The sequence below is a fragment of the Gilbertella persicaria genome, assembly GCF_025201335.1.
Source record: "Gilbertella persicaria strain CBS 190.32 chromosome Unknown B0P05scaffold_17, whole genome shotgun sequence".
In the NCBI taxonomy this organism is placed as follows: domain Eukaryota; kingdom Fungi; phylum Mucoromycota; class Mucoromycetes; order Mucorales; family Choanephoraceae; genus Gilbertella; species Gilbertella persicaria.
In genome coordinates, this window is record NW_026251978.1 from 450,353 (window position 1) to 474,864 (window position 24,512).

General features: G+C 36.9%; 10 protein-coding genes across 10 annotated transcripts; 7 read left to right on the forward strand and 3 right to left on the reverse strand.

Annotated features, from left to right (window-relative positions):
• Positions 1-552: 552 nt before the first annotated feature.
• Positions 553-2,154, forward strand: B0P05DRAFT_469023 (Metalloenzyme, LuxS/M16 peptidase-like protein; the record flags this gene model as incomplete). Its single annotated transcript, XM_051574465.1, has 2 exons — positions 553-765; positions 817-2,154. The coding sequence occupies 2 exons, from the start codon at positions 553-555 to the stop codon at positions 2,152-2,154; spliced, it is 1,551 nt and encodes a 516-aa protein (XP_051435553.1).
• A 355-nt stretch (positions 2,155-2,509) lies between these two features.
• On the forward strand, positions 2,510-3,918 carry B0P05DRAFT_539871 (kinase-like domain-containing protein). Its single transcript, XM_051578004.1, has 2 exons — positions 2,510-3,144; positions 3,192-3,918. The coding sequence occupies exons 1-2, from the start codon at positions 2,607-2,609 to the stop codon at positions 3,794-3,796; spliced, it is 1,143 nt and encodes a 380-aa protein (XP_051435554.1). The 5' UTR covers positions 2,510-2,606; the 3' UTR covers positions 3,797-3,918.
• A 5,859-nt stretch (positions 3,919-9,777) lies between these two features.
• B0P05DRAFT_468782 (uncharacterized protein) lies at positions 9,778-10,653 on the forward strand (the record flags this gene model as incomplete). The annotated part of the gene is made up of 3 exons (XM_051574451.1): positions 9,778-10,157; positions 10,204-10,498; positions 10,546-10,653. The coding sequence occupies 3 exons, from the start codon at positions 9,778-9,780 to the stop codon at positions 10,651-10,653; spliced, it is 783 nt and encodes a 260-aa protein (XP_051435555.1).
• Positions 10,654-11,046: 393 nt separating this feature from the next.
• On the reverse strand, positions 11,047-11,341 carry B0P05DRAFT_458000 (uncharacterized protein; the record flags this gene model as incomplete). Its single annotated transcript, XM_051573964.1, has 2 exons — positions 11,047-11,259; positions 11,312-11,341. Coding segments are annotated over 2 exons (243 nt in total), but the record flags the coding sequence as incomplete, so codon positions are not given.
• Positions 11,342-12,812: 1,471 nt separating this feature from the next.
• On the forward strand, positions 12,813-15,738 carry B0P05DRAFT_539887 (glycoside hydrolase superfamily). Its single transcript, XM_051578005.1, has one exon. It carries the CDS (start codon positions 12,962-12,964, stop codon positions 15,515-15,517), a length of 2,556 nt encoding a protein of 851 aa, XP_051435557.1. The 5' UTR covers positions 12,813-12,961; the 3' UTR covers positions 15,518-15,738.
• A 359-nt stretch (positions 15,739-16,097) lies between these two features.
• B0P05DRAFT_539889 (major facilitator superfamily domain-containing protein) lies at positions 16,098-18,109 on the forward strand. The gene is made up of 6 exons (XM_051578006.1): positions 16,098-16,312; positions 16,360-16,443; positions 16,505-16,569; positions 16,619-16,857; positions 16,907-17,672; positions 17,733-18,109. Exons 1-6 carry the CDS (start codon positions 16,122-16,124, stop codon positions 18,062-18,064), a joined length of 1,677 nt encoding a protein of 558 aa, XP_051435558.1. The 5' UTR covers positions 16,098-16,121; the 3' UTR covers positions 18,065-18,109.
• A 195-nt stretch (positions 18,110-18,304) lies between these two features.
• On the forward strand, positions 18,305-18,682 carry B0P05DRAFT_468864 (glutaredoxin; the record flags this gene model as incomplete). The annotated part of the gene is made up of 2 exons (XM_051574459.1): positions 18,305-18,370; positions 18,413-18,682. 2 exons carry the CDS (start codon positions 18,305-18,307, stop codon positions 18,680-18,682), a joined length of 336 nt encoding a protein of 111 aa, XP_051435559.1.
• Positions 18,599-20,287, reverse strand: B0P05DRAFT_539897 (Rad17 cell cycle checkpoint protein-domain-containing protein). The gene is made up of 5 exons (XM_051578007.1): positions 20,245-20,287; positions 20,099-20,197; positions 19,834-20,050; positions 19,475-19,793; positions 18,599-19,432 (listed from the first exon to the last, which is right to left on the reverse strand). Exons 1-5 carry the CDS (start codon positions 20,254-20,256, stop codon positions 18,679-18,681), a joined length of 1,401 nt encoding a protein of 466 aa, XP_051435560.1. The 5' UTR covers positions 20,257-20,287; the 3' UTR covers positions 18,599-18,678.
• A 17-nt stretch (positions 20,288-20,304) lies between these two features.
• On the forward strand, positions 20,305-21,330 carry B0P05DRAFT_637067 (uncharacterized protein; the record flags this gene model as incomplete). The annotated part of the gene is made up of 5 exons (XM_051583635.1): positions 20,305-20,378; positions 20,421-20,681; positions 20,726-20,799; positions 20,846-20,985; positions 21,027-21,330. Exons 1-5 carry the CDS (start codon positions 20,363-20,365, stop codon positions 21,328-21,330), a joined length of 795 nt encoding a protein of 264 aa, XP_051435561.1. The 5' UTR covers positions 20,305-20,362.
• B0P05DRAFT_539906 (ricin B lectin domain-containing protein) lies at positions 21,322-22,585 on the reverse strand. Its single transcript, XM_051578008.1, has 10 exons — positions 22,487-22,585; positions 22,410-22,439; positions 22,340-22,363; positions 22,238-22,286; positions 22,171-22,191; positions 22,000-22,127; positions 21,819-21,954; positions 21,650-21,768; positions 21,497-21,601; positions 21,322-21,445 (listed from the first exon to the last, which is right to left on the reverse strand). Exons 1-10 carry the CDS (start codon positions 22,577-22,579, stop codon positions 21,338-21,340), a joined length of 813 nt encoding a protein of 270 aa, XP_051435562.1. The 5' UTR covers positions 22,580-22,585; the 3' UTR covers positions 21,322-21,337.
• Between the last annotated feature and the right edge of the window lie 1,927 nt (positions 22,586-24,512).

A 24,512-nucleotide genomic window follows, 5' to 3' on the forward strand; every position in this document is an offset into this window, starting at 1 on the left:
ATTCAGGATCATCATAATGATAAAAAACGAGCATGAGCGTGTTTAGATACTTTGAATAGACGCAATGACATTTCGAAAATCAATCGAACTAATCATGACGATTATTCAAACCGAAAAAAATAGTGCTCGAATGTATGAATAAGCACGTCTATTCTTCAAAACATTGGTAGAGAATATAAGGCCGACTGACAATATAAACCCAGATTCAGTAAAAACATATCTCTGCAAATAAGAATGAGTGCTTTTGCGATTCCTGCCAATCAATAAGAGCTCCTTTTGATGACGTTAAGCCTAGTCCGACGCCATTGAAAAAATGAACGCTGAGAGACAAACATATTCTTTTTTTTTCAGCTTGTAACTTGTTAAATTAACCCTGCGTTTTATATAAAAATGGCCTCTCGTCTACTTGGTTCTGCTTCAAGAGCCATTTCTAAGCCTATCACTGCTTACAGAAATGGTATCTTGAGACGTGCAGAGTCTACCGTTCCCTATCATACCAACGTAAGCAACGCACATCAAAAACAATATCAAAACTGACATGGATTTTAGGATATGGTCAAGGGCCTTCCTACTCTTGTCCAAGAATACTCAAAAGCATCCACTGGACTTTGTAAAGTAACAACACTGCCTAACGGTATTCGCGTTGCCTCAGAAAACACACCCGGCCATTTTAGCGCAGTCGGTGTTTACGTCGACGCTGGTAGTCGTTACGAAACTGCTGCTACACGAGGTGTGAGCCATATTTTAGATAGATTGGCTTTCAAGGTAAGCCGTTGCATTCCATTCGTCTAGTGTATACTCAATTGCTTAAACTAGAGCACTGCCAATCGTTCAGCCGACCAGGTTGTTGCAGAATTAGAGTCTTTGGGCGGCAACATTATGTGTTCTTCTTCTCGTGAATCTATCATGTATCAATCAGCTATTTTCTCTCAAGATTTAAGCAGAGTTTTATCGCTTTTCTCGGATGTTGTTTGCCATCCTACTATCAATGACGCGGAAGTAGATGAACAGCGTCAGACAGCATTGTATGAAATTGATGAAATTTGGTCAAAGCCAGAAATGATTTTGCCTGAAATTCTACACACCGTTGCCTATGAAGGCAATACACTAGGTAACCCTTTGCTCTGTCCTCCTGAAAGCCTTGAAGAGATGACACCTGAATTAATTCGGAACTACATGAAGACCTGGTACAGACCTGAACGTATGGTGATTGCTGCTTGCGGTGCTGAGCATGACCAAGTTGTTGATTTAGCACTCAAGTACTTTGGTAATGTTCCCCCATCGATAGATAGTTTAGATTCTGTCATGACACATAGAGAAGCCTTGAAGAAACAAAGCCAACAAGCAGAAAAAACTCAACAAGCAAGCAACAAGTCATTTGTCAAGTCACTTTTCCATACCAAAAAACATCAACAAGAAGGTTTGACACCTTTGGAGATTGCCACGCAACCTGCACATTACACAGGTGGTAACAGCTTTTTGGAGACCGGCCCTGAGTCACCATTGACACATGTCTATGTTGCATTTGAGGGCCTTTCCATTGATGATCCTGATATTTATGCGCTTACCACGCTTCAAATCTTGCTTGGAGGTGGTGGCTCCTTCTCTGCTGGTGGTCCTGGCAAGGGCATGTATTCTCGTCTCTTTACCAATGTTTTGAATCAACATTATTGGGTCGAATCTTGTCAAGCATTTAACCATTGTTACACTGATTCTGGTCTCTTTGGTATTGCTGGTTCTTGCCAACCCGAATATGCCAATGCATTGGTAGAGGTCATCTGCCGTGAATTAGATATTGTTGCTAGAGGTGATGTTGGTCGTCTTTCTGTTACTGATATTGAACTTAACCGTGCCAAGAATCAACTCAAGAGTTCTTTGTTGATGAACCTCGAAAGTCGTATGGTCCAGTTAGAAGATCTTGGTAGACAGATCCAAGTCCATGGTAAAAAGACAGGTATTGACGAAATGTTGGCCAATATTGACAAGGTGGATGTTACCGAATTAAGACGAGTTGCAAGCCGTGTTGTCCGTGGTGCCGTCAGTGTAACCAGTGGTGGCAGTGGTAAAGCTACTGTTGTTGTTCAGGGTAACCTGCAAGGTTTACGTGATGTGAACAAGATTGTTGACAAATATGGTCTTGGCAGTGGAAAATAATTCCCGTCAAGTGTTGTAATTCTAGTATATTCTTATTATTTATGTCCTCCCTTATCAATTGTACACCCCATCTACTATAGACTAAAATAAAACTGATGTATATATAAAGAAAATAGAGAGTGGGTACACAAACAAGGAGTTTGTATAAGAAAAAGGAAAAAACAAACAAGTATCATGAAACAGACTATACATAGTGGCGAACCTGTCGTACAGAATATCGCCAATTGGAGTGTATAGAAGGAGAAAATATGTGTGAAATATCTTTATTGTGTAGGCATCTTAGGAGTATGTTTGGAAGGTACTGCAAATTCGTGATGGACACAAGGAGAAGTAATTTTATTTGTTCAAGCAAGGAGACAGATAGAAAGAAATATATAAAAAAAGTGTACACAGACCATTTAAATGCTTAACTATTTGTTTTCTCTCTTTTTCTTCTTATTCTGCTCTGAGAAATGATGGATCCTAAAAAACTTCTTCATACTTTTATCGACAATCAATCAATTGAACTTGTGTCCATTATAGGGTCTGGTTCTTATGGCATAGTATATTTGGGACGCTATGTTTACACCAGTCGTTATTATGCTGTCAAATGTGTAAGGGACAACAACATTACTCAAAACGAAATAAAAGTTCACTCTGTCCTTTCTGGTCATACAAATATTTTATCTCTGGAAAAAGCGGTTAAAGAAAACCAACATGTTTTTATCATCATGGAATATGCAGCTTATGGAGACTTGTTCTCCAGTATCACACAGCCAAATTCATTCGAACATATCATTGACAAAACAAAAGTGATTCGCCACCTTTTCCTGCAAATTTTAGATGCAGTGCAGCATTGTCATCGCAACTTGATAGCCCACCGTGACCTAAAGCCTGAAAATATTTTGCTTGTCTCAAACAATCGTATCAAATTAGCTGATTTTGGTCTAAGTACTTGTCAACTTGTTTCTAAACAATTCAATTGTGGCTCCTTGTTTTACTTTTCTCCAGGTAACGTATTATCATGAATGATGGTATGTTTACTGATCTTTGTTTAGAATGTCAGGGTAAACGCATTGTTGATTCAAACAGAGAAGAGCCTGTTGATGATTATGATACATTTGCAAATGATGTGTGGAGCTTGGGAGTTATATTGATCAATTTGGTCTTTGGACGAAATCCTTGGAAGCAAGCTACCTTAAAAGATAGCGCGTTTGCTTCTTATGTCAAGCACCCATGTCACTTCTTTCGTACTTTGTTTCCAACCATCTCAAGAGGCCTAGATCGAATCTTAATACGAACCTTTTGCCTTGATCCCTCTAAAAGAATTACACTATCTGAACTTCAAAACATGATACTGACATGCCACTCGTTTACTACTTTAACATCAAAAGACGAAACACCAACCAAACTAATCACACCTCCACCATCTTTGCATTCTTTATCAGAACAGAAAATCCAACTTGAGTTTACAGATTCTTTTGAAAGCACAATGATAGCATATATTGGTGATTATGCAGATGATATTGATGATCTCCCCCAGCAAGAATCACTAAGCCAAAATGATAGTCTCATCACGGGATTGGACTTACTTGTTCCTCCTAATAAAAGTGCCATATGCAAGCAAGAACAAGATTGCTTTAATCCAAAATACTTGCTATAACATAGACCAACTCTAATCTATTTAAAAATTATACCTGTTACTACTATCTAATATTAATAAACATATGCAACACAGTATTCACGCATGTAAATCAAATAAAGGGAGGGCAGGTAATTCATTTATGCGTTTTGTATGTCAATTAAATTGCATTGTCTACCACATGTGTTACCCTATAGACAAGGAGAGGACTTGAAGGCAATACTTCATTTAGAAGTTGATGCTATCATGTGTACTTCTCGTATTACTTTTTTACTATTTTGACCGAGTTACACTATATGATGCTGGTTTTACAAAACTTAATAATAATCAATCCCTGAATATAGCCCAAATCACAATAGGGCTATCCTATGTAGTCTAAAAAAGGGCATTAATTTGCACGTTTTAAAAACAAGTTATTTCATTTATTCAAATAATGAAAGAAACATATCAGAGTGTTTAGTAGTCAGTCAATGCTCCAAACAAGCAACCAAAGGAGTCATGTAGAAATATAAAGTAAAACATTAGGATGCTGGATTCATTAACTTAATGATTTAAAGTAGTGGTTTCAATAATAATGTCAATTGCTTTTAGTTACATTGTAAGCAATTATTACAAGACTCTGAAATCATACAATAAATTCATAGAAAAGTGAATTTCCAGTTTGTATGGACTACTACCAGAAGAAGGCTGATGCATTATCTGCACGGATTGCCATCTCCATAACACAACAGCTAAAAGTAGTTGCTGCAACTAGTGCGAAATACATCTATAGCTTGCTTCCATCCAGAAGCCTCGTCAGTTCGGTAATTACGGGACGATCTAAAGGCATTTTCACAAGACTTATCAAGATGGGCATCAAGACTTCTTCAGCGGCTTCTGTTGAGCTAAAAAAAAGAAAAGAAAAAAAAGAGTCGCGTTGAAAACAGAATAGTTAGTAAACAGCAATATAGGTCGATAATCAGTTGAACTTGCCTTTCAAACGAACCAGAATTAACAGCAAGTAACACATACTACATCAAGTGATATTACCGCCTCGCGTTGATGTAAAGACCGCAGCTTGTTTCCATCAATAAGTCAAGCCTAGTGGCCGTGGGCTAGCTTAAAGCATTTCCGCAAGACTAATGTTCGGTTTGTATGGGCTACTATCAAAAGAAGTGTTTCTACTTCACTCCACTGTAATATTTGAGGCTTGCAAGTAAAATATAATCTCAGCTCTGGGAAAAACTCCGAAAATCATGTGAAAGGGTGACTTTAAACTTGCTAAGATTTTGGCAGTTCTTTAGCTGAACTGTATACAAAAAAAAAAAAAAAAACTCATTATGTAAACAATTGATAGAAAGATGACGCTAAAAAAGGAGAGGAAAGAGCTTTGTCAGAATCATTATGAACAAGAAAGCAATTGAAAGGTTTAGTCATCTATTGGTTATCGATCTTTCTGGCTTAAGCCCAATAAACTTGCTTTATAACCATACTATTGAACGAACTATCAACATCTTTGATGCTGTGATAATAGTCTTGGCTTGCACCTTTTAATTCAAAATAACTCTAATGATCTGAGAATCCTAATATATGTTTTTTTTTCGAACACAAGTAGCTGTACTCTTGGACCGTTTGAAAATCCAGTATCAAAAGTCTCTACTCAGCTATATTCGCAATGTTATAAAGAAGTTTTTAATATGTCAGTCTGATCTTTGTTGGTGGTGCTATAATCGATTGTAGAATACTGTATCTCTCAGTTGCCAATAGTTCTGTCAAATTTCAAGTAATTGAAGACATTTTAAAACGGTGAGTTTTGCTTGTGGCAATGGTATTACCATCTTTTGCGCTGAAAAAAAGACAAGAGATACTTACTTTAAGGAGTAACGAACGAAAAACATTTATCTAAATTAGTACTTTCTCTTTACAGGGTTCTCGTCATTATCATGTAGGTAAATCAATGTTGTATGCACTTATCCTCTATTATTTCAGTATAGATAGGAGACATGATAATGAAGTATATTTCTTTTGGCCATCTTTGGTTTTGGCTACTTTTAGTCTTTTATTCTTTGTCTTATTTACCAGTGATTGTAACACAAGTATTAAAAAACGATAAACGAAATGATAATAAACATTGAAGTAGTATTTGTATTCCTTTAAGAAGAATGACGAAGATGGAAAATATGAAGACGAACTGAAAGTCGCTATAGAAGAATATCTCCGCACTTAAGCAACAATAGCCAAAAAAGAAAAAGAGATGATTCAACTCTTGTCACTTCAAAGACAGATAAGGTAGATTTATTTCTTGATGCGTTTGACGAACCTGAAAAATCAAATCCCAAAAGAAAAGAAAGAAGCTAGATAAATTTGTCCTTTGTAATCAGTATTTTGCATTACATATGAATGGTATGCATGGACAAAAAAGATCAGATTGAATCTTTTTGAAGCAGATCTTTAATGATCAAAGAGATTCAATAACTGATACGTACAAGATATAATCACTTTTGTGACCAATGAGATTAAAAATCAAAAGAGTGACATATCAATGAGGCGTCTGTTTTTAATACAAATATATGCCTAAGGTTGTTTTACGTCGTCCGGGTCAGCATAAATATGTTGTCTGTTGATTTGAAGATATTGTTTGTAATGTAGGTGGTTCGTTATAATCAAGCACTGAATCATTACAAAGTTATATTACAACATATCTCTAAAGAGCCACTAGATTCCAAAATGGGGCAAACACGAAACCTTTAAAGTTAAACAACCCCAATAAAAAAAAAAAGAGTTATTTTTGTTATAAAAACCTAAACAATTATTAAACATTCTACGTAACTCAATATACTCTTTTAGATGAGTTTCATGTCAAACTCTTAGGAGTGCATCAACGTATTGCATTGTGCAAACCTTTTTTTTGTTTTTGTTTTTAATAAGAACCATTATTAGTATTATTGTGCTTGTAAAAAATAAAAAATAAAAATAAAGGATTCTTCTTACTCATAAGGCTACTATTATTGTCGCAGTACTTGTCGCCTCCTAACTTTTATTGTTGACAAAACGAACAAGTTTGTTCCCCACAAACAAGAAAATCAATATGACTTGCTTTTTAGAAAAATAAAATTAAAGTTGTTGACATTTCGAACAACATTGGCAAAAAAGTTACTTTTTCTTGTTTGTTTTGCGAACAATATTAGTAAAGTCAAACAACTAATGCGCCATAGTGGAAGCTTCAAGTATTTTTTCACCAGATTCCTCCCATATAAGACAATTGACGAAATAAACATCCATAAGTGCCTGAGGGTCTGTCCAAGCGCTAGCATTAGTTTTTAATAGTTTTGCAAGTCCAAACGTTTTCTTGACTGTATCAGGAATTGTATAGTCCCCTCTAACAGAGCACAAAGAAGACTTTTTCTTCGGATTTTTATCAGTTTTTGTCATTGTCATAATTAACAACGCCATAACTTTCTGCAACATCAATCAACACCAGAAAAGTTTTTTCGTCTCGCAATACTGTCTCAAAAAAGAAAACAATAGAGCCCACATAGTGTTGGTTGACAGGTTTATTCAGATTGCTACGAATGAATGTATATGAAAGTATTAGATAAAGTTGGACAAGAGATTGTAGTTATATAACTTACTTTAGGTGAGATGCGGTAAACATAACATAATTGTTACCTCTTCTTCTCTCATTAATATGATCTTTATATAGTGCAGAGGTAAAGATGACGTTATTAAACCAAGCGCGACCAGCAATGTTAAACACGGAATCCTGGGATGGTGAGTATTCCTGTTGATTTGAATAGATTCTTTGGTACGATTTTTGAAGAGCAGTTGCAAATTGAACAGAAGAAACACCACAGGGAAGAGCCGAGATAAGACAGTGATAATATACTGGAGGCCAGAGCTGAGAGGTGGTTTGATCTTGAAAGCCTAGTTGCAAAAAAGTGTTGCTCGAGTATGGCTTTGGCTCAATCAGATTAAGGGCCTCTCTTAAATTAATGTTTTGGCCATTAACGTAGTTGTATAGAGTAAACCGCTCAAGAACATTTCCAGCATTGGCACCAGCATCAACTTTTGACTTTATCAGCTTTTTATATCTACCTATCGTTCTCTCCATTGATCGGCCAGAATAAGCTTTCAGTACTCCTTGCTTTTCGATCATGTACGGGATATGCGTTAGGTAATGCTGAACCGGCTTTAATACACCAGGCTGTATCCTTTTTTGCTTTATTTCTCCCAACAAGAACTTATTCCACACCTCAATTGCGCTTTATAGAAAAAAAGACAGTTAGTAATAATGGTAAGACATTCATAGGCAATCTTTTTGCTCTTGTATATTATATTCTAACATACTTTTTCATCATAAGGAGGTCAGTTTGGGTTATTCTCCATTTCAAAGCATGTGCGCAGGCCTTGGTAAGAAGAAGCAAAGGCTTTTTGGCTTCTGTAATTGTCAATGCCGGAACAAATGTTGTTGGAACCATGTACAACAAAAAATCAATCCAGTCAACACCTCGATTACCACCACTCTGCACTATTGGATTTTCCCATTTCGAAGAAAAAGTTGTAGGGACAGTTGTTCGGGATAACTCAATAAGCTTGCTAATTTCAACCAATTTTTCGCTGGGGATATCAAACGTATATGGCCAGTCAGCAACAGAGTCTATTTTACTTTCAAGAAGTTCTTCATTGGTTGGCGTATATTTCAATGCAACAGCCTTATTATATGATTTCTTCATGGAAACAGTTAACAATTCGTAAACATGCTTGGCGATACCTTGTCCGATCAGACGAAGTTCTTCAAGTTTCGATAAATTTTCGTTGCAAATACTTTCGCTCTACAAGCAGAGTACCGAAAAAATGATAGGTGTTTGCATCGTTTTGAGAGCCCAAAAACTGTTTCCAACGGTTAACATCTCGGATATTGGTAATGTCAATCAGGATGCTATTTTGTTCGAGTCCAACAATGAAAGGCATAATGGTACCGGTAAAAGTGACATCTAAGGCTGATGCTCATCGAGAGTTAGATGAGGAGGTTGCGTGGTTAGTGGCTGATGGAGTGCTCGTGCTAGGCGAAGGGCTACGCCAGGACACAATGTTTCGAGCAGCAACTTGCGACCAGGTCTTTGTATTGTTTTCAGGTTGACGACGCCCGGTGTCAGAAGGGGCCATAATATGGATCAGTTTTTTTATGTGAAAGAACCATGCGAAAATTTGGTTGTTTTGTTACTAAAGTTGTTCAAAAAGCGTACAAATAATTTGGTAGCATTTCGAACAACTTTGTATGTCGAAAAATTGATGCCACTAACTTTTCCACCATAGTGTTCTATCGGATGCTCTTTACTCATTCAGCCAAAGTACTGCTGAAACGCATAAAGTGAGAAACTATGCCAAGGAAGTATCGGAATTCTTAAAGGAGGAGCATATCATCAAGAAAAGTAATTTCTATTACAAGCTTAAAGCTACTGAAGCAGAAGCTTAGAGACAAGAAGTACTGGCCAGTTTACAAGGTGAAGCAACAGGTGCCGCTTTGAGCAATATCGGTGCAAAAAAACTGCATAAAAGAGCAATTGATGAGGTAGTTTATATTACGCGTTTTGTTTAATCAACTATACATGCTAACGACTCTTTGTAGTTGCTTGATGATTTTTATGATACCGAGAAAGATCCTGAGCAAGGAGTGGACGAAGAAGATCAGATTGAACAAGATGTATGTCAGGTTATTTTACCTAACAGTGGCATTCACTAACAAACGATGGTAGATTACTGAATCATCATTTACAATGAAAAAGAATGCTCTTTATTATGAAATTCACAAGCCTAGCAAGAAGTATTTCGTCTCGCCTCAAGAACCCATTATTCAGGAGGAAGACCGAGCTGCTTGTTCAAAATTCTTTGATTTAAGGCTTAGCACTGATGTATCCAATAGTTGTAGTGAACAGCTGGAGATCGAATACAAAATGCATATGCAAAATATGAAAATGAATGTCTCTTTAAAAACTGTTTTAGGCGAAGATTATTTGAAGATCATGAACCAGCTATTTGCCATAAAAACACCCAACTTCTCTAAGGCGATCTTCACTCTCGATTATGCTTCTGATGGTTTGTTCATTGACTTCTTGAAGCAGTCCTACAACGACTTGTGTATCTGTTGGAATGATCCCCAGGACTATAGCCAAGGAGGTGAACGAACTTTTTTTTCTGAAGTTTTCATACAACAGTTCAAATTGTTTTCTAAAATGACGAAGCTCCTACAATTCAAATGGGTTGAGAAAAAACTGAACAACACTGACTATAGTTGGCTCGTAAAGAAAGATTATATTAAGAAAGATGTACAGTTAAAATTGCTTGATGGAATTGGCATTATGAAGAAGAAGAATACCAATTTTATTATGCTGGAATCCTCTGGGTAAATCACTTTTGTATTTCAATGAAAAATGCTTATTCATATCTAGTGTTGGCCAAGACGTGCTTGCTCATACTCTGGAAGACACAATTAAAAACTTAAAGCATGGTACAGATTCATTGACTAGCATCCTGTGCGAGTATAAGGACTGTAATATGAAGACTGCCAAAAACATTGTCGTCTTAACTGGACATGTGATTGGAGAGAAGTTGACGATAATCAAATATTCTCCGGGCGAAAACCGCAAATGGAATGCTGTAGAAACAAGATCGTGTGTTGTACCTTTAACCTTTGAAAGAAGAAAAGAAAGCATCAAGCTGTTTGAATTGTTTGCATATATATATGTAAGACGGATGAATATATTTCAAACATGATTCTAACTCAATTCTAGTTAACATTAGAGCAGCAAGAAAAAGTTTATGATCAATTAACAAATGAAAAGCTAGGCTTTGAAAGTGTCAAAGAAGAAATGGTTCAGAACAGTGCATGTTTCATTTAATAGATTTGGAGGTTTGAAATATATATCATTCATAAGAATATGTCAAGCATCTCACTAATATATGTCGTGGAATCATCTGTTTATGACATACAATATCCCTTTTCTTTCTACTTAAATTATATCAGGAAACATAGAAAGAAAGATATAAAAACTTTATAAGATACAAATAATTAATGAGACGATAATGAACAGTTGTTGAGTGCTAAGCGAGCAATATTACGATCAGCCGATGCAGCAATGGCTTCTTCCAAAGTGAGCTATATACACAGAGTTAGAGCTTGGCTGGACGCATGTATAACTTACCCAAACTCGCTTACGATCTAATGCAGGCCAAGAATCAAGAAGCTTAGGATCTGTAACTTCAAAAATCCAATGATGACCCACAATCTTTCCTTTCTTGTTTGCTTCGGTGTATGTGCCCACTCGTTGTGTTACCTTTTCAACTTCAACACCAGCTTCGTCATGAAGAACACGAATAACAGCTTGTTCAGGTGTTTCATTTTCATCACAATCGCCACGAGGAAGACGATGAGCATTTTCCGACTTACGGCTGGAAAGCATCAAGACTTTTTTGTTTGCAGAATCAATGACAATACCACCAACAGCCTTGTCATAAAAAATGAGACCTTGTTTTTTGGTATGTTTTCTTTTTCTTTACCTGGCGGATTTGCTTCTTGGATTTCTTGTCTGCCTCAACAGGAGATCCAGTGGGGATAGGTGAAGCATTGGCTTCTGGAATAGTGGTGTTATCTAATGGGGGCATGGCTGCAGTAGACATTTTTAATTAAAAAAAAAGAAAAAAAATAAAAAGAAAAAGTATTAAAAGACAGATCCCTTTCTATTTTTATACACAAATTCCTCGGCTCGTATCAAAGGAGAGCATGAACATCAGTGATGTCGCGTGTTTATTCTTCTTTAGGAAGTCATTTCACTTGCGTTGCATATTCGCATAAGGGCCATTTTAGTTTTAAAGAGAGTCCAATGATGAAGAAGCTTGTACTGTTCATTGTATCGTTACCAAGCTCAAGTTGGCACGAAAGACGAGCACAGCCTTCAATCTTTCTTTTGATAAACACAGACTCATTTAATACATATGGGCTTCCATTTCTCTCTACAGAATATCAGGGGAAGTGTGATACGGTTAACAGCTTAAAAAGTGATACGTTGAAAGTTCCTACATTTTTTCTAGGTTCATAATCATCTGCCAAAACCCTTGTACATCATTTGTTGAATATGAAATTTAAGCCTCTTGACAAGGTATAAAGCCTACGCTACTTGCAAAATGAAGAGTTTGTCATGTAAATATGCGTCATTCAAAAGTGATGTTGTGTTCAGTGTATTATTCTATTGCATTCTTTGAACTGATGTGTATAATAAAATGCATGCAGTAAAGTTCTTTAACAAAACTTATTTGACAAAATATGCCCTGCCTTCAAGCTATGATACTTACATCCAAGCAATGCGTCTATTAGCTAAAAAAAAGGGGGGCATATAGTATGATGTAAGTCAGGCAGTGTTTAACCGCGGTGGACTCTTTGTTTTTATCACAATCCTTATTCAATGAAAAACAAGGCTTGACAAAAAACAAACTCATCTTTTGGCTTTACAAACAACCCTTTTTTTCATAGAAAGAAAGTAAAGTTAGTCAGCAGATATTTATGTTTTATATCAGAAGGTTTCCCTGAACATATAAAATGCCTCACTGATATAATTAATATGCTACACAGGTAGCACATGCATATAAAGGTGCCGCATTTTTACTTGTCAAGATCTTTGAACTTGATCAAATATAAAGCAGTCAAGCTTTAATACAAAAGAGCTCATTTTGAGCAAACCAAGCCAGAATTTTTACTTGTAGGTCCAAACAATCATCATCTTCAATTAGCTACTCACATGAAATATACGAGGCTTAGCATGGAAGGACATATCAGAAAAAAAGGTATGCAGCTTTTTGAGAAGCGTTTTCCTTTTTGTTGGACAAAGTTAAAGGTTTGTGTCACCTTTGATGTATAAGCATTTGAAAGCTTTGTGATCCAAGAAAGAAAAATTGACTTTTATAGGTGTAGTAACTACCTCTGTAGGTATACTTAGGAACGATACATCCCAAAATCAACTCAAAACAGCACAATTTCAGCAGCGGTAATTACTCATTTTTTCCCATACAATGAAGTTTATATGCATGACATGTTTGGCTTAACAAGTTAGAACAGCCAGTTGTACCACTTTCTAAATCCACGTCACAGCATAGTAATCATTGTTTTGTAGTTACAGGAACAGTTCCTTTTTTTTCACTTTCGATCCTTAAAAAATGACAAATCAAGACTTGAACCAGTCTATTGGTCAACTGTTTATGTGTGGATTTGATGGTCTTGAACCTACCAAGGGCATATTGGATTTAATACGTGACCATCATCTTGGCTCCATCATTCTATTTTCGCGTAATATAGAGTCTCCTGAACAAGTGCAACGTTTGACTCGCATTTTACAACAAGCAGCTAAAGAAGCTGGACATACGCACCCTCTTTTGATTGCTGTTGATCAAGAGAATGGTGTAGTGCGTCGCTTGGGATCAAGCGGTACTTATGTGCCAGGCAATATGGCCTTGGGCGCACTCAACTCTACCAGCAACGCCTATCAAGTCGCTACAGCTACAGCCAAAGAGTTATTGGCGTTAGGAATTAACTGGAATTTAGCTCCTATCGTCGATGTCAACAATAACCCATTGAATCCTGTAATTGGTGTCAGAAGCTTTGGTGAAGACCCTGAGCTGGTGACACGGTTAGGTATGGCTCAAGTAGAAGGCTACCAGAAGCATGGCGTGGTCACAAGCGTAAAGCATTTTCCTGGTCATGGTGATACATCCGTTGATTCTCATCTTGGTTTGCCTGTGATTGACAAGTCATTCAAGGATCTACAGAAAACAGAACTTGTACCTTTCGTTCATGCTATCAAAGCTCAAGATGCAACTTGTCCCACATCTGTTATGGTGGCTCATATTGCTTTGCCTCAACTTACGAAACAAAAAGATTTGCCTGCTAGCATTTCCTCAGACATTGTCACTGATCTTTTGCGAGACCGCCTAGGATACAAAGGCGTTATTATCACTGATTGTTGTGAAATGAATGCTATCAAGGATACAGTGGGATCAGCTCGAGGTGCTGTCATGGCTTTACAAGCTGGAAACGATATTAGCATGATTTCGCATACCTTGGCCTTTCAACAAGAAGCTTTTCATCTATTGAGACGGGAATTACAAGATGGGAACATAAGCCAAGATGCTGTGATGGCTTCTTTAGATCGCATAGTCACCTTAAAGAACAAATACCTGAGCTGGGACGACGCCTTGAAAGAACATGATCTCAGTATCATTGGCTGTCAAGAGCACAGAGAATTGAGTTACCGTCTTTACGATAAGATACCTACCATTGTGCGCGACAACACACATGTGTTACCGATTCGCCCTACTGAAGATCAAAAAATTCTTTTCCTAGCAGCACACGTACCGCTTACATTGGCCATTGATTCAGAAAAAGAGCCATTCGATTCAATGTATAGGTCACTACAGCGTCGACATAACAATACAGAATATATCATTTATCATGCAGATACACCCCAAGATTTGACTGAAAAGATGACTACGGCTGACTATGTTATTGTTGGCACGGCCAATGCTAACTTGCATCTGTTTCAGTCTAAACTAGTACAATCAGCCCTTGAGCATGCTGAAAAGCTTATTGTGGTTGCTGTCATTAATCCCTATGATTTAATGGTGTTTCCTCAGGTGGACACATTTATAGTTACATATGAATACACACCTCCAGCACATGAAGCATTTGTTCGCCTCGTATTTGGTGAAATTGAAACACATAGCAAGTTACCAGTCACTATTCCAAACACTAATAGTACCTCAAAGCATGAGTTTGATATACAACCCTTTCATTTTTCAACACAAGAACTAAGCTTGGCCTATGAGCTTTGGAACACAATTTATGCTAATACCTGGCCACTTGCATTTGAAAGATTCTGCATGATTCTTTCTCAGTTACAACAGCCATATCATGTTGCAATGTATGACAAGGATCAACTTGTTGCTTTTGCTGCTACACAAACCCTTGAAGCGGAAAATGCTGGCCAACTAGCTCTTTTGATGGTACATCCTGATTATCGTCAAAAAGGCCTTGGCACTCGACTGAACGACCATTGCCTAGAACGGTTTCGTCAACATGGTTCGTCCGTCATGCTTGGCTCAGGCTATCCTCGTTTCTTTTGTGGGGTTCCAAATGATGATGTAGGGCAACAAGCACACAACTTCTTCAAACATCGCGGATATGCTTTGGGCAACACTGTCTGGGACTTGATGGGCGATGTAGCTCACTATGATATGCCAGAAGCCATTCAATCTCGTATGAAAGGTATTTGGTTTGGCAGCATCAAAAAGGAACAGCTCCATGAACTACTTGAGTTCCAGTCCAGTTACTTTCCATATTGGCTGTCAACATACAAGCACCATGCTGATCTGGGTGACTATCAGGACTTGATCGTGGCTCGAGAATATGATGAACATGGTAAAATAGTAGGCAGTTTGGTGTTGTTTACCACGGGCACATCGAGCAAATTTCGAACAGATTTAGTTTGGACAGACGATAGCTTGTTTGGCATGAAGAGTGGTGGTATGGCTTGTGTAGGTGTTGCTAGTGAAGAGCGAGGTCGAGGCATCGGCTTGGGACTCGTTGCATATGCTAATACTGTCTTGAGAAATCGTGGAGTACATAAATCCTATGTTGATTGGGTTGAGCTGGTTGATTTTTATGGTCGCATTGGCTATCAGAAATGGAGAAGCTATACACTTGGAGCCATGAAATAAACAAACAATTGCTTGCAGAAAAAATACACTAAAAATAGTAAAAAAAAAAGGCCTGTCTTGTCAATTCAAATAGAGCCAATTCTTCACAGCCATTTCTAAAGATCAGCGTAACCTTTCTGAGTGAACACAATGTAATACACAACATGCTATCTAATGAAACTCGTTATTACTGAGCCCCTATAATAAACAGAACAAGAAACAATTTACTATTTCAAAAAAAATTCTCAGGTTGTACATAGACCGAGTCTTCGGGTCATAATTCATCAATGAAGCTTGATGCTAATAAGCAATACACTCGAAATAGGCAGAGCTCCCCTAGGAGTGCATGAAACTAAAGTTGTACAACAGGTTTTTCTACGAATAATTCTAATAGCAATTGTTTTTAACCTCACCAAGTGAAAAAATGAAGAATACGTATAAATATAATGTTTATCCTTATCCCCTTAGACCATTATCAATTCATCCTTTATGTAAGGTAGTATAGGAAAAGCTCTTTACAGATTACTTTACTCGGAGTTTTGTGACCATCTATAAATTAGAGATTTATGTTTTTTTGATCTTTTTTCTTTCCTTTCTTTTTTTTTTTTTTTACATAAATCTAATTATGCCTCCTGTGGCAACAGAGAATTCACCTTTATTACAGCACAAAAATCCTTCCTATCAAGACAGGATAGAGATTGAAGATGATGATACTGGCATTATCTCTGTTGTTTCTTCCACTCCAAAAGTAGATGAAGATAATGATATTTTAGCCAAGAGGTTAAGAGGTGCACCTCTAATGGTTGTTTTAATTGGGTAAAAATGACTTGTTCAATGTATTGCCATGCTAACCAAAGTAATAGTTTATGGGTTGGTGTAGGTTTATCTTCTTTAGACGCTTCTATTGTCGCTACCATCTATCCTCAGATCGGTACTGAGTTCAAAAGGTATTGCAGAAAAAAAAAAAAAAAGATTATCTTAAAGCATTGTCTTACACATGCATATTAGATCAAATGAAATTGTTTGGATTGCTACAGCTTATATGTTGAGTTACACTGCACTTCAACCCTTATGTAATGCGAAATGAGATAAACAAAAAAAAAAAACTAATTTCAATTGTAGATGGCCGACTTTCGGATGCTATAGGTAGAAGAAGAGCTATTTTATTTGCCACTGTTGTGTTCTTTGTTGGATCTGGATTATGTGGTGCCTCGACTACACTTTGGGCACTTGTATTTTCGAGAACTGTTGCTGGTATTGGTGGTGGTGGTATGAATACCATGTCTGCTGTCATTACAAGTGATTTAGTCTCACTTCGAGAGAGAGGCAAATACCAAGGCTATGCCAATATTGCCTATGGCGTAAGTTTTGTTGAATAATACGAATATGCGGAGCTTATATTTGGCTTAGTTGGGTTCAGTTATCGGTGCACCTCTGGGAGGTTTGATTACGGATAATGTTGGATGGCGTTATTGTTTCTATATCAACCTACCACTTTTGCTCATCTCACTTTATGTTTGTCTGTATTTGTTGAATGACTATAATCTGGTAGAACAAAATGACGATCTTACATTGTATCAAAGATTTAAGAAGATTGACTTTTTGGGTGCCTTCTTTGTTGTCGCTTCTGTTGTTTGTTTCTTGACCTCTACTTCATTAGGTGGCAATTCTCGTGCTTGGAGCGATCCTTTGGTCTATGGTATGTTGATTGCTTCTGTTGTCTTGGGTGCTGCTTTTTGTTTTGTGGAAGCCAAGGTTGCAGAAAATCCATTGATGCCCTGGCACATTATTTCTGCTCGTACACCTTTTGCTTCTTCCTTGACAAATTTCTTTGGCGTGATGGGCTCTTTTGCCATGACTTATACTACACCTTTGTTCTTCCAAGGTGTCTTGGGCTACAATTCTTCACAAGCTGGCTTGTTTTTCTTACCTAAAGTTGTAGCCATGTCTTGTGGTTCTCTTTCTTCTGGCTTCTGGATGGCAAGAACAGGTGAATACCGTAAGTTTATTATTGTGTCTGCTTTATTAGCACTTGCTTCTATGATTGGTACGAGTCTATGGACAGAAGAGACATCTTTTGTTTTTATTATTGCTTGTCTGGTCTTGGATGGTTATTCTTCAGGTGCTCTAATTACAACTGCTCTTGTATCTATGCTTTCCTGCGTTGGTAGTACAGGTACGATATGCATACAGGTCGATGTGTATACTAACATGAAATATATACATATATAAATAGATATGGCTACAATCACTTCTATTTCTTATCTATTCCGCTCTACAGGTGGTGTCGTTGGTATCTCGGTCACATCTGCCATTTTCCAAGGTGTTGTCAAAAAGCTGTTATCTGAACGTATTACTGGTCCAGATGCAGAGGAAATCATTGATATTGCTCGTAAATCCATGACACAAGTACGTGAACTTCTTCCTCCTGATGCTCTCGCTATTGTATTAGATACCTACCAAATTGCTGTTCGTTATTCATTCTATTACTGTGTTGTTATTTCTGTTTTCTGTGTCATTGCTACTTTGTTTATTCAGCAATTTCAATTGCATACTAAAGTGAAATAGACTTAATAAAATTCAGATGACTAGTCCTCCTTTTTTTAAAAAAAACGTTTGTCTTTGTATGATTTGACATGCTTACTTCAGCCTCTACAGCTTTTAGGACTAACCATCATTTTAGTCTGTTTGATTCTTTGTATTAGTAAGAAGGGCTGTTCAGGAAACAGACAATAGCCAATCATAGGAGAGTAAAATGTCATCATATAAAAACCCCTTTTTTCGAGTTTTCTTGTTTTTGGTTTGAACATGTCAATTATCACTCAAGGTATCAGAGACTTGGTCAAGAAGGCTATTTCAGACAATCAAGTCATGGTAAGCATCTCTTTTGATGATATTGATCTCACACCCTACTAGATCTTTAGCAAATCTTATTGCCCTTTCTGCATTGGAGCAAAAGATTTGTTCGATGACATTCATGTAGATTACAAAGCTATCGAACTCAACGATCACAAAGATGGTGAAGCTATTCAGGCAACACTCGCTGAACTCACGAAACAAACGACGGTACCCAATATCTTTATCAATCAACAACATATTGGAGGCTCAGACGCCCTTAAAGCTGCCTATAAGTCTGGTAAACTCGAAAAGATCTTGAAAGAAGCAGGGATTCAATACAAGCTTTAATACATGTCTAATAAAGCCAAATCAGATCCATCACCATACATGTCATCAAATTCGTCTTCACTAAAGTCCTGCACAGGGTCATCTAATGCTACCTGTTGATCTTGTTGTTCAAATGGCTTTGAGCGACATTCTACAGAAGCCATCCATTCACGGTAATAGTCTTGACTCTTCTTTTGTCGCATGGCTAATTGAGCATCAAACATGTCTGGTTTTTGCATAGCATAAAATCGATTTGAAGTGGTTCGAGTAGGTCTTTCCATAAGACCATGCATTGTGACTAGACTTCGATACAGACTTGCTTGATCGTCTTGCCAGTCCAGTGAAGACCGAATTGTGTCTGCCAGACTTAGGTAGTCAAATGATTTGGCCACAGAGTCAATATCTTCAAAAAACACTAAGCAGTTTTGATGCAAATAAGTACTGAATAGATCAGGATCCATAGGCAGTTTGTTTAAAATATGCTCTGGTTTAGATTGGAGGGTATGATCAGCATGTCTCTTTGCATAAAGCACTTTGCCTACAGCATGAAATAGATCCAATGGGCCTATCTTTTCATCAAACGTCTTTCTTCTTTTTGTATAGTGTTGATTGCGCTTAGCATAGAACTGTAGGTTGTTAATGGCTGATCTTAGGTCACCATCGCTTGTTTCAATCAAGTCATTCAATTGATCTTTCGACATGTAGATATCTTGTCCATGAATGACTCTATTTAATGCTTTTGTCATACATGTCTTGTTGACTGGCTTCAGTCTATGTAAATGTAAGCATAAGTCGACTTAATCCTTACCATACTTGATATGCTTCACCCGTTTATCATATTCGAATTCCTGAGGTGTAATATCAATCAGATTATTGAGTTTTGTATCATAAGTACGCTTATGTGATGATTCCATCCATGCACCACTAATGACCAGCACAAGTAAGAATCGTATAGGTGTGTTTAAGCAGTTGGACAAGATAGAATGAAAATCTCGCTTGACTTGAGGTGTAGTAATATCAGGTATATCATCTACAAAGATAACTTTCATTTTACTCTTTTTTTGATATTGTTGCATTGTATCTCTTCTGATGGACAGGTTTAAAAAGTGTTGAAATTGATTCATTATATTTACTATACAAATATGTAAGCAATTCAACAGAATATAACCTACCATAGTTGTCTAGATCATAGTCTGTTGAAGGGTATTTCCATTCTATCAGTTCAAAAGGCATAGATTTACTCAGCAGTCTTATAAGTGTACTCTTCCCGCAGCCAGAAGGTCCTGATAATATCAATAGTTTAGTCTCTTGTTGTTGATCACCCACAGACGAATGTAGAATAGCAGACTTTATTTCTTTGATCTTGTCTGCTCGCATACAAATATCTGTCTAATCAAACAGATCAGCATGACAAAACAAGCGTCATTAGGGTCTAACCTCGTCATTTGGTTCATATTTGTCTACCCAAAGTGATTCTTCTATTGGCATAAGATCAGGATCTGATACATGTTTTCTTTTTGCTGGTAAAATGAAATCCTATGGATAGCATGAGTCTTTGTTTTTGTTTGAATAGATCGACGTACTGTTTTAAACATAAAGAAAGAACCACTTTTTAATTTGTCAAGCAGATACGTGCTGTGACTCGAGTGTATCCCCCTTTTTTTTCCCTTCTTTTTTCTTTCTTTCTCTTTTTCACATAAGATGACCACAAAAGAAGGTAGGGCACAAACTCATGTCCTAGCGATTCATCTTTTATTAGGTAGTCCCTCTTCACTTAGTACCGGTTTCTTTAAGACTAGTTTCTTTTCAAACGTGAGTTCAAGTGTCAATGCTCTTTCTCAAACAATACAAACAAAAGGCTTACCCGAGATCAATAAACGCTTCAATGAACTACAAGAGCGTGCTCGTAACCTACCTAATCAACTTGCTAGCCTTCAAGGTGATCTTGAAACAGAACGTACTTCGTTTCTTGAAAATAAAAAACTCGATACCACTGTTCCTCACCAAGCAAAAGGGTCAGGTACACTTATAGCTTCTTCTGAACAAGTTGCTCATGTTCTGTAGAACCTGTTACTCCATGGATGGGCTATCAAGGTTATGAGAACGAAATGAAAAAAGCTATTATGGACATTTCAAAGGTAATGGGATGGTGCATGAATGTATTTTTTTTTCTTATCTTGACAGGATGAGCGTAATTTCTTGATTCCACCACCTGAAGATACCAATTTCCAATTTGATTTAAATGCTTATAGTGCAAGTGCTCAAGCTGCTTTAAGAGAAGACAAGGCCTTGTCTCAATCAAGGTTCTTGCTTGTGCCTCAACAGTAAGTCTAGTTTCGATAGACATCTTTCTAATGCTATCTAGAGTAAGTGAACCTACATTTTGGAGAAACTATTTCTATCGAGTGACTCTTGCTAAACAAGCTGTATTGAGTCAACCTCCGACACAACAAGAACAAGGCGTCCTGTTTGACTTTAAAGATGAGGAATCACTTGAAGAAGAACCTGTGATTGTGGAAAAGGAAGCCTCTGTTGAAAAAGAAGCTCCTGTCAGAAAAGAAGAACCTGTCAAAAAAGAACCTGTCAAAAAAGAATCTGTCAAAAAAGAAGAAGTCAACTATGAAGGCATGGAAGATTGGGAGATTGAATTAAGAAAGGCCGCTATTTAGTTGTTTATTAATTGGCACCATATTCTCGACTAAAATAAGATTCTGCAACCATCATGGCTTGTTGAACTAAGTCTTGTGCATTATCAATGTGTTTTTGTGCTAGTACTTGTAAAGTCTATATATGTGATAGTCAATGGCTGTATATTTGTATATAGTGTTTACATACCTCTCTTTTTACTAGTTCCATCACTTGTTGTCTTGAATGTTCGTCAGCAACAATAATGGATTGAGGGGTTTGATTTTTTGATTGATCCACATAGTCTTTCATGCCCTTTTCAAATGTTAGTCACCATCATCATTATCATCTTTTTATATTTACCTTAAAAGCAGTAGCACCGGCCAATTGCTCTGGTGTGATGTTATTGCCCACTTCTAAATAAACCATTCTATAGCAATCATACAATTCATCTTGTCGAGGAAACACTGAATTACGTTGAACTATGAAATATGATCAGCATCTTAGATTTGAGACACTATCCATTCCTTACGTGGTGAAGGTCGAAGCAAGGCCAGTTCAGCCTTTGACTTTTCATTTTCAAAAGGTTGAATGATCCATTGTTGTGATTGTGAGTGAATATTCTTAGCATTCAAGAAAACTGTGTTACCATTCTTGAATTCTGAGTTCTATTCTGGCTTTAATTTCATTTGCAAGCATGATTGCACACTTACCCGAATATCCAGGACTAAATGAGGTGCAGAAGTAGGATAAATAAAGCCGTTTTGGTATGTCCATCGTTGATTATGAGCCAGCCCTGGCTTACGAGCATACTGAATGATGTTTTTATCGCGTTCAATGCCTGTCTATTGTTATTTGTGGTCGCTTGTTTAGACTATACGTACTTCCACCTCGAATATCAATCACTAGAGCATAATTAGATTATAGTTCATTGTTGTATGAAGTGCTTACCAAGACCAGACTTCTTGTTGATCAAAAAACCTTCTTCATGCATCCACAACTAGAAAACAAGATTTACAATCAAGTCGGTTTTTTTCTCTTTGCCTCTCTTACTTGGTTAATACTATCAACCATTTTCTAACAAACAAATAAATGAGTTATTCAACTGAACTATTTCTCTTACTTGTGGCCAAATAATGATATTGGCATCATTCTATCAGAAACAGTTACTGATTGTTTTATAATATAGGGACCACATACTGTCATACTACCACCATTGACGTCCATTGCAAATGACTGGCTTTTACATCGAATAAAGAAGAATCCTTCGGGAAAATGGTCTACAGCTTCCATTTTAAGAATAAAGAGAAGAGAAAAGAAGGAAAAAAAAAAGGATGCAGTCTTTTTATAGTGCGGATTTCATACGTCATCACTTTTCTTGAATATCAGATGCACAGAACAAGTATAAGCTATATAGAACGCCTCTTTTACGGTTTATCATATCAGCAAGTTCTTAAAGTGCCAAGCATTTTAGCCTATTTTTATTATTGGTTGAGTACCTGAAAGGGGCTTCTTTTCTTCCAATCATAGTGGGCAATAAACTTTGAATGGAGATTTGAAGATAATGCTCAATTTGAGTCGACATTTTTGTCTTAGTAAACTCGCTTTCTTTTTGCGATAAGCACCTAGAAATGGTCTTATCTGATTTCGGTTGGATCAGACATACACTGGGTCATTCCAAAAAAATTTCTCCAAGGGTCAAAAACATAAATTTCACAAAACTGCAAAACCAATGGTACTATTCAATTGCTGGGCTCAAAAGAACTTGTTTTAAATGAAAGAACACTGTTTTGATAGTCTGGTTGTCGAGCAATGGCACATCAAAGATTGGGTTGTTTAAGCTGTGTTTTCAGTATTTTTGCTCTAAATGTCATATAGAAATTGTTATTAATGAACTTACAAAAGCTATCATATTTTATTCAGAGTGCTAAAGAACATAAAAGAATAGAAACATGGTTGATTCACAATGTAAATATGGGAGTAAATGGACATAGGGCATACAGGATGGCTACCAGCGGCAATTGAAAACCGATTCAACTCGACTCTTCTCCTGCCGCATCCGAAATCATGCGTTTGCTGAGAACTGCATAAAGACGCAGCTATTGGGCTTTGGTGCAGTGACAAAAGCTGTAGATCTTTACTTTTCGAGTCTATCAAAACGTCAGAATTCTAGAAGCTTTGCCGCCTAAACATTGAGAGAATAGGCAAAAACGTTTGAGAGGTTTTTTGTTTCATATTTCGTCACTTTTGTAGTACAGTTAGCAAGCAAACACATTCATCAAAAACTAGAGCATTTTGCGCACATTTTGAGTAAATAAGCTTGTCGATAACTCTGTTTTTTTCTGTTCTATAGCGTCAAAAAGAAAATCAAAGAGTTGCCAGGTAGAATATTTTCTTGAGTAGTACCCTTTGGTTTTGGAAGATTTTTGGCCTTTTTTTTTTGCAGCTCGCTTTTTTTGGTCCAAAGACTCTGTGTATTTTAGTAAACATGGTTTGTAGCTATTTGAAAAGCTTGGATATACATGGCCGTATATCTTGCTTTGTTTGTGTGATTGTGCAATCCTGTGTATCAGTCTATGTTTAGATGGATTCAATTGCATCATTGGTCAAATCAATGTACTAAGAAGGCTTACACACCATTCGGATGAAAAGAGCTAATCCATTAAAGTATCTTTACAAACCTAGTTCAAAACATTTCTTGTTGTTATCTGTTTTTTAGGCTATTTCTTCAACTAAGCATTCTTCTTTAGCCATCAAGACCATTGAGGTTTATTCATTTCTCCATATCTTGAAATATATTCACTCTTTTTTTTTTATTCATCTTTAATGTATTATTCTCAAACCGTCCTTAATAACTCGATACTACAAATGACATTTTCAATTATATTCACACGGGTTTTCTCTTATTCTTGACACAATCGTGCCTAGACTTAAAGATATTTGGGTTTGGTTCTACAGTTTGAGTCCGACAAACTATGTTACTTGAATCAGGTATCACTGTGCAGAATTTACTAAACATTTATTCTTACTAAAGTTCTCATAGAGAATCAAAGCTTTACAATAAAAGCGCTATACATTTCTAGCATTTGATTGAAAACTGTTTTCTGAATTTTTGAAATATGAGTCTGTTGATAGCAATTGCCCTGTATTAGTAATAAGCAACATCTCGATATTCGCATAAACAAGACCCTGAAGGCTTACAACTGCGACTCAGAAAGCATAAACC